Source organism: Ovis aries, chromosome 4 (assembly GCF_016772045.2).
Source record: "Ovis aries strain OAR_USU_Benz2616 breed Rambouillet chromosome 4, ARS-UI_Ramb_v3.0, whole genome shotgun sequence".
NCBI classification, from domain to species: domain Eukaryota; kingdom Metazoa; phylum Chordata; class Mammalia; order Artiodactyla; family Bovidae; genus Ovis; species Ovis aries.
The window spans coordinates 304,845-318,376 of record NC_056057.1 but is presented as its reverse complement, the minus strand read 5'-3'; the positions used below and the strand labels follow the sequence as shown (position 1 = coordinate 318,376).

The window sequence follows — 13,532 nt, the reverse complement described above, 5'->3', positions numbered from 1 at the left end:
TTCATTTACTATATGGCAATTTAAAAAATGCTGATAATTTAGGGAAACATGAGTAAAGTTGCTGTTTTCCATCTTCCTCAGGACTCATGAGAGGCTGGCAGTGATCAGCACCAAACTTGAGGTGAAGAAAGAGCAGAACAGATGTTTACTCAGCCCTCTTAGCACGAGGCCAGTCCTGGAGCCCCCTTGTGTCAGAAATTTCAATAATCCTTTAGTGCCCAGTGGAAATCTTACTCCAAGAGCAAACATAGGGTTTTCTACCTCAATTCCATGTCCTTCAAATAACAGCACGGAGACTTACTTGACCGAAGTTAGTTCTATTATCTTTTGTTCATTGGGTTTCAGATTTCTGATATGAATGATCCTTGTTTTCAATTTGGTGAACTTCTGAGTTGTTTATTTGACTTATGCACACTAAGTAAAAGCTGTCATTAACCGTGCTAATCAAGGAGACATTTAATGATTTTTTTGTCCTAGATCTCTTGTTTTTAAGAGGTACTTTTTAAATTTCTTGAAAAGATGCATTGAAATTCTACTTTAGAAAGGAAATCTTATTGCCTAGTAACTTAAAGTATACTTTAAGATGTTTGACTTACTTTCTGATTGATTTCACTTTGGCAGTGGTTCATAATCACTTCCAAGCTTTGCTGCACCCACTACAGTTTATCTACCCCTAAGCATAAGTGACAATGGCAATCCACGCCAATACTCTTGCCAGGAAAACCCCATGGACAGAGGAGCCTGGTAGGCTGCAGTCCATGGGGTCGTGAAGAGTCGGTCATAACTGAGCGACTTCACTCTCACTTTTCACTTGCATGCATTGGAGAAGGAAATGGCAGCCCACTCCAGTGTTCCTGCCTGGAGAATCCCAGGGATGGGGAACCCTGGTGGGCTGCCATCTACAGGGTCGCAGAGAGCTGGACACGACTGAAGTGACTTAGCAGCAGCAAGCATAAGTGAATCACTGGCATCTAAACACTAACCACATATGGATGTGTTTTTATTTGAAAGAATCCTAGATAAATCCTTTTTATGAATTCAACAAACTTGTAATACTAAATTGGAAGATTAATTTCTGGTTTTAGGTTAACATTTTTTGTTATTCTCTTGTACAAGTGTATGTCTTTAATTGCTATTTTACTCATAGAATTTTGATTTAAATTTCTAAAAACTATCTTGCTGAGCAGTTGTAGAATGTTTCTAAATTTGTAGTTAATGCAAACATTTAAAAATGATAAATGAAGCTCACTTTATCTCTGACTTGACATTGCGGGGGACGACCCGTGAAGGGTTAAGTCTTGGGAGCTCCCTGGCAGGTATGCCAGGCCCTAGGACACGTGCCTAAGCTCCCTGTCCCGCCACCCTCAAGAGTTTTTATAACCCTTAAGGCTCCAAGATGTTTGGTTTCGGCAACATTTCATAGAAGATAGATTATCTTATTGTGTATATTTCATAGAAGATAGATATTCTGATTGTGTTCTGTATACAATGGTAAGGGTCTGGTGATTGTATCCTGAGATTAAAAAACAACCTTGTGAGTGCCTTAAGTCACGTACTTTACCCTATATATACCGCAGCACAATAAAGCAAGGTATCAGCCATTTTGGTCTGATCCTCTCAACCCCATCTTTTGTCTCTCTCTTATTTTCTTAGCGGGGACGCTCCGTTCTCTCCCTGTGCAGGTGTGACTCTTGCTTGTGCTGGCCGCGGCAGGTGGCGCCCAACGTGGGGCTCGAGCTCGACAGTTTTCCTCGCCACTACTCTTATTAATTGAAAAGAGTGAGTATATGAGTAAACAAGTGAATTAAATTGAGGAGGAGTAGTAAGGTATATAGTTGAGAGTATAAATATGGGACAGACACATAGTCGTCAGTTGTTTGTGCATATGTTATCTGTAATGTTAAAACATAGGGGAATTACTGTTTCTAAACCTAAATTAATCAATTTTCTTTCATTCATCGAGGAAGTTTGCCCTTGGTTCCCCAGAGAAGGTACAGTAAATTTAGAGACATGGAAGAAGGTAGGGGAACAAATTCGGACTCATTATACTTTACATGGCCCTGAAAAAATCCCTGTCGAAACTTTATCCTTTTGGACACTAATTCGTGACTGCCTGGACTTTGATAATGATGAATTAAAACGTTTAGGAAATTTATTAAAACAGGAAGAAGATCCTCTCCATGTTCCTGATTCGGAACCCAGATATGCTGTTCCCGAGGGGGTTAAAAGCGACCCTCCGTTTTCTAACTTATTGCATCCTTCAGATAATGATGATTTACTTTCATCCACAGATGAGGCAGAATTAGACGAAGAAGCTGCTAAATACCATCAAGAAGATTGGGGTTTTTTAGCACAAGAAAAGGGGCGTTAACATCTAAAGATGAATTGGTTGAATGCTTTAAAAACCTCACTATTGCTTTACAGAACGCAGGAATCAAGCTTCCTAGTAACAATGCCAAATCTCCTTCTGCTCCGCCTCTTCCCCCTGCTTATGCTCCTTCTGTTGTGGCTGGTCTCGATCCCCCTCCAGGGCCCCCTCCACCGTCTGAGAACATGTCTCCGCTGCAAAAGGCATTGAGACAGGCACAGCGACTTGGTGAGGTTGTCTCTGATTTTCCTCCTAAAAGACTTGTATCATTAACATATACAGGTACTATATGGATGATATATTACTAGCTCATGCTGACGAACATCTATTGTATCAAGCTTTTTCGATTCTAAAACAACATTTAAGCCTTAATGGTCTTGTTATTGCTGATGAAAAAATTCAGACTCATTTTCCTTATAATTATTTGGGTTTCTCCTTATATCCTCGTGTTTATAATACCCAATTAGTAAAACTGCAGACTGACCATTTAAAAACTCTAAATGACTTTCAAAAACTTTTAGGAGGCATTAATTGGATACGTCCTTATTTAAAATTACCCACTTATACCTTGCAGCCATTATTTGACATCCTTAAAGGTGACTCTGATCCTGCGTCACCCCAAACACTTTCTTTAGAAGGACGAACTGCTTTACAATCAATAGAAGAAGCTATTAGACAACAACAGATTACTTATTGTGATTACCAACGATCATGGGGTTTGTATATACTTCCTACCCCCCGAGCACCCACAGGGGTTCTCTATCAAGATAAACCTTCGCGATGGATATATTTGTCTGCTACTCCAACTAAACATCTGCTCCCTTACTATGAACTTGTTGCAAAAATTGTAGCAAAGGGACGTCACGAGGCCATCCAATATTTTGGTATGGAACCCCCCTTCATTTGTGTTCCTTATGCTTTAGAACAACAAGATTGGCTTTTTCAATTTTCAGATAATTGGTCTATAGCTTTTGCAAATTACCCGGGACGGATTACTCATCATTACCCTTCTGATAAATTGTTACAATTTGCTAGCTCTCATGCCTTTATTTTTCCAAAAATAGTTCGCCGACAACCTATTCCCGAAGCGACACTTATATTTACAGATGGATCTTCTAATGGAACTGCAGCTTTAATCATTAACCATCAAACCTATTACGCACAAACCAGTTTTTCTTCTGCTCAAGTTGTGGAATTATTTGCAGTCCACCAAGCGTTGCTAACTGTACCTACTTCCTTCAATTTATTTACAGACAGCTCCTATGTGGTCGGTGCCTTACAGATGATTGAAACTGTTCCAATTATCGGCACCACCTCTCCTGAAGTTCTTAACTTATTTACATTGATTCAACAGGTTCTCCATTGCCGCCAACACCCCTGTTTCTTTGGACATATTCGTGCACACTCCACCCTTCCTGGTGCCCTGGTACAAGGCAATCACACTGCGGACGTTCTTACTAAACAAGTGTTTTTCCAATCAGCTATTGATGCAGCCCGAAAATCCCATGATTTACATCACCAAAATAGTCATTCTTTACGCTTGCAATTTAAAATTTCCCGTGAAGCTGCACGGCAAATTGTTAAATCTTGCTCTACTTGTCCTCAATTCTTTGTTCTCCCTCAATATGGTGTCAACCCTCGAGGTTTACGCCCTAATCACCTCTGGCAAACAGATGTTACTCACATTCCTCAATTTGGGCGTCTTAAATATGTTCATGTCTCTATTGACACTTTTTCCAATTTTCTCATGGCTTCCCTTCACACTGGAGAATCAACACGTCACTGTATTCAACACTTGCTGTTTTGCTTTTCTACTTCAGGAATCCCACAAACCCTTAAAACAGATAATGGACCTGGTTATACTAGCCGTTCTTTTCAACGTTTTTGCCTTTCTTTCCAAATTCATCATAAAACAGGAATTCCTTATAACCCACAGGGACAAGGTATTGTGGAACGAGCCCATCAACGCCTTAAACATCAATTATTAAAACAAAAAAAGGGGAATGAACTGTATAGCCCCTCACCGCATAACGCCTTAAACCATGCTCTTTATGTTTTAAATTTTTTAACTTTAGACACAGAAGGCAATTCAGCAGCCCAGCGTTTTTGGGGAGAACAATCCTCATGCAAAAAACCACTTGTACGATGGAAGGATCCACTTACCAATCTGTGGTATGGGCCAGACCCTGTACTAATATGGGGACGAGGGCATGTTTGTGTTTTTCCACAGGATGCCGAAGCGCCGCGCTGGATTCCGGAAAGGCTGGTACGCGCGGCAGAGGAACTCCCTGACACATCAAATGCAACGCATGACACTGAGTGAGCCCACGAGTGAGCTGCCTACCCAGAGGCAAATTGAGGCGCTGATGCGTTATGCTTGGAATGAGGCTCATGTACAACCTCCAGTGACACCTACTAATATACTGATCATGTTATTATTATTGTTACAGCGGATACAAAACGGGGCAGCTGCGGCTTTTTGGGCATACATTCCTGATCCGCCTATGATTCAGTCCTTAGGATGGGATAAAGAAACAGTACCTGTATATGTTAATGATACAAGTCTTTTAGGAGGAAAATCAGATATTCACATTTCTCCTCAGCAAGCCAGTATCTCCTTTTATGGTCTTACTACTCAATACCCTATGTGCTTTTCTTATCAATCACAGCATCCTCATTGTATACAGGTGTCAGCTGATATATCCTATCCTCGAGTGACTATTTCAGGCATTGATGAAAAAAACGGAAAGAGATCGTACCGTGATGGAACCGGACCCCTCGACATTCCGTTTTGTGACAAACATTTAAGCATCGGCATAGGAATAGACACTCCTTGGACTTTATGTCGAGCACGAATTGCATCGGTGTATAACATCAACAATGCCAATACCACCCTTTTATGGGACTGGGCACCTGGAGGAACACCTGATTTCCCCGAATATCGAGGACAGCATCCACCCATTCTTTCTGTAAACACTGCTCCTATATTTCAAACTGAACTGTGGAAACTTTTGGCTGCTTTTGGTCATGGCAATAGCCTATATTTACAGCCCAATATTAGTGGGAGTAAATATGGTGATGTAGGAGTTACAGGATTTTTATATCCCCGAGCTTGTGTTCCTTACCCATTCATGTTGATACAAGGCCATATGGAAATAACGCTGTCATTGAATATTTATCATTTAAATTGTTCTAATTGCATACTTACTAATTGCATTAGAGGTGTAGCCAAAGGAGAACAAGTTATAATAGTAAAACAACCTGCTTTTGTAATGTTACCTGTTGAAATAACTGAAGAATGGTATGATGAAACTGCTTTAGAATTGTTACAACGCATTAATACGGCTCTTAGCCGTCCTAAAAGAGGTCTGAGCCTGATTATTCTGGGTATAGTGTCTTTAATCACCCTTATAGCAACTGCTGTTACTGCTTCTGTATCTTTAGCACAATCCATTCAAGCTGCTCATACTGTAGATTCCTTGTCATATAATGTTACTAAAGTAATGGGAACTCAAGAAGATATAGATAAAAAAATAGAAGATAGATTATCAGCTTTATATGATGTAGTTAGAGTTTTAGGAGAACAAGTTCAGAGCATTAATTTTCGCATGAAAATTCAATGCGATGCTAATTATAAATGGATTTGTGTTACAAAAAAGCCTTACAATACTTCTGACTTTCCGTGGGATAAGGTGAAAAAACATCTGCAAGGAATTTGGTTTAATACTAATGTTTCTTTAGATCTTTTACAATTGCACAATGAAATTCTTGACATCGAAAATTCTCCAAAAGCTACTTTGAATATAGCTGATACCGTCGATAATTTTTTACAAAATTTATTTTCTAACTTTCCTAGCCTTCATTCACTGTGGCGAAGTATAATTGCTATGGGCGCGGTTCTGACTGTTGTGCTTATCATAATTTGTCTAGCTCCTTGTCTTATTCGTAGCATTGTTAAAGAATTTCTACATATGAGAGTTTTAATACATAAAAACATGTTGCAACACCAACATCTTATGGAGCTTTTAAAAAATAAAGAGAGGGGAGCTGCGGGGGATGACCCGTGAAGGGTTAAGTCTTGGGAGCTCCCTGGCAGGTATGCCAGGCCCTAGGACACGTGCCTAAGCTCCCTGTCCCGCCACCCTCAAGAGTTTTTATAACCCTTAAGGCTCCAAGATGTTTGGTTTCGGCAACATTTCATAGAAGATAGATTATCTTATTGTGTATATTTCATAGAAGATAGATATTCTGATTGTGTTCTGTATACAATGGTAAGGGTCTGGTGATTGTATCCTGAGATTAAAAAACAACCTTGTGAGTGCCTTAAGTCACGTACTTTACCCTATATATACCGCAGCACAATAAAGCAAGGTATCAGCCATTTTGGTCTGATCCTCTCAACCCCATCTTTTGTCTCTCTCTTATTTTCTTAGCGGGGACGCTCCGTTCTCTCCCTGTGCAGGTGTGACTCTTGCTTGTGCTGGCCGCGGCAGACATCATCTGGATGAATGTTATCTAAGATAGCAATAATGTGGAGTCTTGAAATTGCAACCAGTTTTCATTGTGTAATCATTGTGGTTAAAATATCCATTTCAGTCAGTGCACACGGGTTTATCATTTTAATAATGTTTTTGTGATGTTGGTGATGCAGAGACAAGCAGCCTTTGTTCAATGCAGTCTCAACCTGTTTTCTCATTTGACTTCTTGCCATCATAGAAGAGCAATCTAAAGTTTCTTCGACAGCACTGTGGCTATGCTGGGTCTTAGTACTTGAGAGCTGTGAAACTGGAGGATGTGCTTTAGCTGTGCAGTCACAGCAGGCCTCTGAAAACTTCATCCCAAGTAAGACACTTTCCCATGCAGGCCTAAGGAGAGGAAGCAAATGCTTGACCCCCATCCCAGACACAAGCTGCCTACTGCAGACCCAAGTTCACAGTGCTGTGGGCACATAACATCTTTTCAAAGAAGAGATTTGGGGCCCGGGCCTGCAGGGCGGGGTGGGCACATGGCCCATCCCTGACTCGGAAGATCCGCGCCCTCCCATCTCACCACCGGGGGGGACCTCTGCCTCCCTGCTAACTGAGGCCCCTAGCTCCGCACTCGCCCGCGCGTCCCCCTCCACCTGTTCTAGCCCGCGGGAGCCGCGCGGACCTCTACCAGGCCCGGCCCTGCGGCGGCGCGCACCCTGCGGCCTAGGGCGCCCGGCGGCCGCAAGCCTCCTCCCCCTCCCGGAAGCGCGGGGCGGGGTCCCCGGCCCGGCCGCGGGGGCGGGCGCGGGGCGGCGGGCCTGGACGGGCCAGGGCGCGCTCGGCGCTCGCGGGCTCGGCCGGCGGTGCGCGCCCCACTCCAGCTCCAGGGGCCAGAGCGTGGGCCCAGGCCACCCGGTTCCAGTCCAGCAGCAGCGGCGGCTGCGGCAGCAGCAGCAGCAGGGCGGCCGCTCGCAGGGAGGCCCCGCGCTCCTCGCAGCCCGTCCCCGGCGCGATGCATGGAGACGAGGCACGCCGTCCGCCCGTGAGCCCGCCGCCCGGCCCAGGACCCACGGGGGGCTAGGGTGGCCTCGGGCTCCGGTCGGCCGGTCCCCCATCTCCCGCCCTCGGCCGCCCGAGGAGGGCTGCGCGCTGCCCGCGGGCCTTGTCGCCCGCGCGGATCGCCGCGGCCCGGCCGTCCTGTCCCAGGAAGTGGCAGTCCTGACCGCCATGGCTCACTCCCCGGTGCAGTCGGGCCTGCCCGGCATGCAGAACCTAAAAGCAGATCCCGAAGAGCTTTTTACCAAACTGGAGAAAATCGGGAAGGGCTTCCTTCAGCGAGGTGTTCAAAGGCATTGACAATCGGACTCAGAAAGTGGTCGCCATAAAAATCATTGACTTGGAGGAGGCAGAAGACGAGATCGAGGACATTCAGCAGGAAATCACAGTGCTGAGTCAGTGCAACAGTCCCTACGTAACCAAATATTATGGATCCTACCTGAAGGACACTGAATTGTGGATAATAATGGAATATCTTGGCAGGGTTTCTGCACTGTACCTTTTAGAACCTGGCCCTTTAGATGAAACCCAGATTGCTACTATATTAAGAGAAATACTGAAAGGACTTGATTATTTGCATTCAGAGAAGAAAATTCACAGAGATATTAAAGCTGCCAACGTTCTGCTCTCTGAGGTGAAGCTGGCAGACTTTGGAGTGGCGGGCCAGCTGACAGACACCCAGATAAAGAGAAACACCTTCGTGGGCACCCCTTTCTGGATGGCACCCGAGGTTATCAAGCAGTCAGCCTACGACTCAAAGGTGGACATCTGGTCCCTGGGCATCATGGCCATCGAGCTTGCCAAGGGGGAGCCGCCGCATTCCTAGCCGCATCCCATGAAGGTCCTATTCCTTATCCCAAAGAACAACCCCCCGACGCTGGAAGGGAACTACAGCAAACCCCTCAAGGAGTTCGTGGAGGCCTGTTTGAACAAGGAGCTGAGCTTTAGACCCACTGCTAAGGAGTTACTGAAGCACAAGTTCATAATCCACAATGCAAAGAAAACCTCCTACTTGACCGAGCTCATCGACAGGTACAAGAGGTGGAAGGCTGAGCAGAGCCATGAAGACTCCAGCTTGGAAGACTCCGACACGGAGACGGACACAGACGGCCAGGCTTCTGGAGGCAGCGACTCGGGGGACTGGATCTTCACGATTCGGGAGAAGGATCCAAAGAGTCTGGAGAACGGAGCTCTCCAGCCATCGGATCTGGAAAGAAACAAGATGAAAGACATCCCAAAGAGGCCTTTCTCTCAGTGTTTATCTACAATTATTTATCCGCTCTTTGCAGAGCTGAAGGAGAAGAGCCAGGCATGCGGTGGAAATCTGGGCTCCATCGAGGAGCTGCAGCGGAGCCATCTACCTGGCGGAGGAGGCCTGCCCCGGCATTTCGGACACCATGGTGGCCCAGCTGGTGCAGCGGCTGCAGAGATATTCTCTAAGTGGTGGAGGAACTTCATCCCATTGAAATCCTTTTGGCATTTGGGGTTTTGTTTTTCCTTTTATTTTGTTTCCTTCTTCACCCTCTTCCTTTTCAAAACTCAACAAGAGCCTTTACTGACTCCGCTGAAGAGGCGCACCATCAGGGGCCCGTTCCCGCCACAGGGTCACCTGTCCAGGGCCCCACAGCCCGTCTCTGCTGGCCTGGGGCCTGATGGACTCCCGGATGGGATGGGGGAAGGCCAGCTCCTCCAAGCGATTATTTTATTATTCTCGTTTTTAATTTTAACCATAGTGCACATATCAAGGAAAGTGTCTTTGAAAAAAATAAACCCTGAAATGTATATCTGGGATTATGATAAGGCGACTGAAGAAATGAAACCTCAGGTATCCTGCTTTACGTTGATAAGCACCCCCCGCCCCCCTCCTTACCCCCCCCCCACCCCGCCCACCCCAGGAGACAGAGAAATCGCTCTGGTGGGTCAGTGTACAGACTTGTAAATAGTGTCATTTTTACGGAAACCCTCTCCGAGTGCATAGGAATCACTGTGTACACATCAGCCAAGTGCTTCTGTAGATACCGTCAGTGGAGTAAATATTTGACAGGTCATAACTTGAGTCTATTGCCTTGCCTTTATTACATGTAAATTTTGAATTATGTGACCAGTGATTTGGGTTTTATTTTGTTTCTGCAGGATTTGCCATTAATAATAATTAAATGCCCCTCTTCGGGAACACTCCCGCTGTTTGTACCTCAGCAAATGCAGATTTTTTTTTTTTTTCCTCCTGTGTGCCCTAAGACCCCTTCGGTACACTTAGAAGTTGATTTTCCTGTTTTCATTGATGGTACTATTTTTTAAGTGTTTTAAATGGAAACATATCACGCCTCATGAAGCTTTAAGTTATTTCAAGTTTCCCCCCAATGAAGCGTCCTTGTCTCACTTTGGCTGGAGCGCCTGGCCCATGTCACGCCACACCAGCTGGCCTATCCTCCCAGGAGGGTTTTCTGTTGCATCTTGTAGTGAAACCTGCATATCATCTTTTGAAACCTCAACATGTCTGAATGCTTTCACGAATAAATTTTATAACAGGAAAAAAAAAAAAAAAGAAGAGATTTGGAACCAAGCAAGCACTTCTTAGTTCCTTGTCCCAAACTCACCCGTTAGATAAATCTCTCTTCTCATATGAAGGGTAGGAGTATAAGTTCTCCCCTTGAAACTTCAGACTGAGGAAATTAAGTTCAACTGTAATTTCTGATCAGATTTAGATTATAATTGAGATTACACTCATATTTTTTGTATAAACTAACTAATGATGAGAGCTTGGATAGAAGTATGCTAGACAGTAGAGATCTGTTGCATGTTTTAAATTTTTCTCTAAATAACCCAAAATGTGGATAATTCATTGTTGACTTGTGTTAAGTTAGTTAATCAGGTTTTATCTGGAGGAAATGAACATCCTTTTAATGACGAATCTCTTCAGTTTTGGCCTGCTTGATTCAAATAAAGATTTTCTCCTTCAAGTTCCTGTCTTGTTTTTTTTTTTTTTTTAATATTTATCCTTTCTAAATTAACTATATCAACTGCTACAAATAGGAATTTGCTATTGATTTATTCTTATTTATGCTTTTAAAGCATATAATTTAGTTTGAAAGTCATGTCATGCCACAAGCATTGTTTAATTATATAAGAAGGATTTATATATTCATTCTGTCCATGTAATAGTGAAAAATCTATGTGTTTTTTCTTGACCTGAGGAAGTAGCTGGTACAAGACTCAGTAAGAATGCCATTGGCTTTGTTACTTCTTTTGTAGAATTACGAACTTTGAGTAAATCAATGAGTCTCATATCTTACAAAAGTTTTTTCTTCAAAGAAAACAACCTTTCCTCTAAAAAAAACTTCTGCGTGGAACCATGTTATATAAAATGGAGACAAGTATAGAACCATTTAGCTAAAGAGTGACTTCTCTGTTCCTCACCCCTGCAGTGACCCCTGTAGGACCTTCCCCTTCTATGGGACGTAGTTCGGAAACTAACGCTTATGAGAGAATCCTTCTCTCTAAACATCTTCAGAATTAAATCTTGCTGGCACATTATTTTCTTGTATATAATTTTCTCACCTTTCTGTGTTTTCGGTAAATGGAAAAGTTTAAAGAAAATCACAGATGTGTTCTCCTTACTAACATTTGACTCAAACTACTTCCTGCATTTGAACAGGATACTCACCTAGAAATCAAAATAAAGTCTCAGAAGTACATATTTAGGCCAGGAGCTTTTAGGGGAAAAGATAGTAATCTTGTGGCTCATTCCGAGGATTATGGGTCATTCCCTAATTCTCTGAAATTATGTGTACTTGATAGACTGATATTTATTGTACTTTTTATCAGATTAATCTAAATAGCATTCCATATATATGTTCTCTGTTATCTATAAGCAGAATAAGTAGGAATTCATTTTCTTTTTTTTAAAATGTGATTTTCTTTGTATACTGAGGTAATCTTCAGGTTAGGTCTATTCTCTAAAAGTATTATTTAAAAGTCACATTTAATAAGTTATAAACATATAACTTTTTATCTTAAAGATAAATATTTGACTTATTTCAGATGCAGCGGGAGTTGGACAAGGAGCATAGCTAGAGAACTAAGAGAAGATATGTTGCCAAAATGTATGAATTAAATTTAGACATTGATTTCTGAAATCACTGTAAACAATAAATGGCATCTCTTTCCATTGTTTGGATAACAGATGCTATGTTAAATATTTTTTTATACATAGCTAATTAAAAATGTGAAAACATGAGCAGTCATAGTGAAAAATATCCCTCTTCATTTATTCATCATGTACCATAGCTTGAAAAACAGTCTCTGAAGGTCTGTGTATTTCTTTTTATTTCTAGCTGTATTCTTCTTCTGCTTCCTCCATCCCTGTGGAGCTGTCTTCCTACACCCTGACACTATTCTCAGAAAACGTGGCATTCATCAACTTCTCAAGTGTCTGGTAGTGGTTAAGGCTAGGAAACCCAGACTCAAGCAGTCACGTTTGTGTAGCTGTCACTTGGTGGGTGACTTTAAAATTTCTCTGCCCCTGATACGTTACCAGTTTATCTTTTACCCTTAGGAAATGCTCCAAACACCCACATCAATTTGGGTCCTGCCAAAGTAGTTGGCCTTATCTCTTTACCAGCTTACTCTGCCGCTTAGCTCTGCGTCTAACTAGCCAGGCTGTGTAGGATCCCACAAATTCGCTTGCTCACCTCCAGTCTTTGTACGTGCTTCTCCCCTCTATCTCTTGTACTTTTTCCTGTCCTTCAAGTAGCTACATACATATCACCTCCACCAAAGAGCTGGCAGTATTGACACAAAGCTGGCTTCCTCTCCTCAATGTTCCTTGTGCCGTCTTTTATATCTTAGTATGTGTGACTCTGTATGGAAATTGCCTGTTTGTCTGTTTTTCCAGTTTAGGGCATATCATTTTTCAGGGTGGACTGGGTCACCTTCATCTTGTAATTCCAGTGCTTGTCACAGAACCTTTGCACAAATACATGAGTATTCATCAAGTCACTCAATTGCATGAGTACATGAATGAAGAATGAGAAAACCAGGAGCTCTGATACTCAGCCCCACATGCGACCATAAGTAGATTATAAAATTGTAATCTTGATTAGTATTTTATGCTGTGTCATGTATAGATATATTTCATTTTTCAGAATACTAGGAAAGGTCTCAGGTTTTTTGTTTGTTTGTTTGTTTTACTAATCTTAGTTAACCCGAGTATTTTAGGTAAAGAATATAATTCTTTCCTTTTCTTTCAGTTGATGCTCAGTTTGCCTCTGATGCCTTTAGAGTGTCTTCATGAGGATCTACAAATGTGTCAAATATGTGTGATGACCTACTTTTGTAAACAGAAGAACAAGATATACAGAGTTGAAAGGAAAAATACATGATTTAGAAAGATAAATAGGAAAAGTTTCTCTACTGGACCGTTTCCATCACATTTTGTTGTTTCCCATTAAACGCGATGATAAAATATTTATTAAAGGAATCTAGTTTTGTATTGTGTGTATGATGAAAATTTATGTAGCATTTTAAGTGATGTTTCCCTGCATCTACCTTACTTTTTAGCAGATTTAAACATCAGCACTGTTGAGTTTTCTATATTCTAAGTGATTCAATTAGTCATTAGTCATTCAATTAGTCATTCA

The 13,532-nt window shown here is 42.4% G+C and overlaps 1 protein-coding gene and 1 pseudogene across 3 annotated transcripts; both read left to right on the top strand.

Moving 5' to 3' along the window:
* The first annotated feature begins 1,271 nt into the window (after positions 1 to 1,271).
* LOC121819374 (endogenous retrovirus group K member 9 Env polyprotein) lies at positions 1,272 to 6,774 on the top strand. 3 transcript variants are annotated; one of them, XM_042248325.2, is made up of 2 exons: positions 1,272 to 1,779; positions 4,599 to 6,774. In XM_042248325.2, exon 2 carries the CDS (start codon positions 4,600 to 4,602, stop codon positions 6,433 to 6,435), a length of 1,836 nt encoding a protein of 611 aa, XP_042104259.1. In that variant the 5' UTR covers positions 1,272 to 1,779; position 4,599; the 3' UTR covers positions 6,436 to 6,774. The 3 variants fall into 3 exon arrangements, with proteins under 3 accessions (XP_042104259.1, XP_042104260.1, XP_042104261.1); XM_042248326.2 differs by lacking the exon at positions 1,272 to 1,779 and adding an exon at positions 2,529 to 2,596; XM_042248327.2 differs by lacking the exon at positions 1,272 to 1,779 and adding an exon at positions 2,529 to 2,601.
* A 1,204-nt stretch (positions 6,775 to 7,978) lies between these two features.
* Positions 7,979 to 9,750, top strand: LOC105605926 (serine/threonine-protein kinase 24-like; annotated as a pseudogene).
* Positions 9,751 to 13,532: the final 3,782 nt, after the last annotated feature.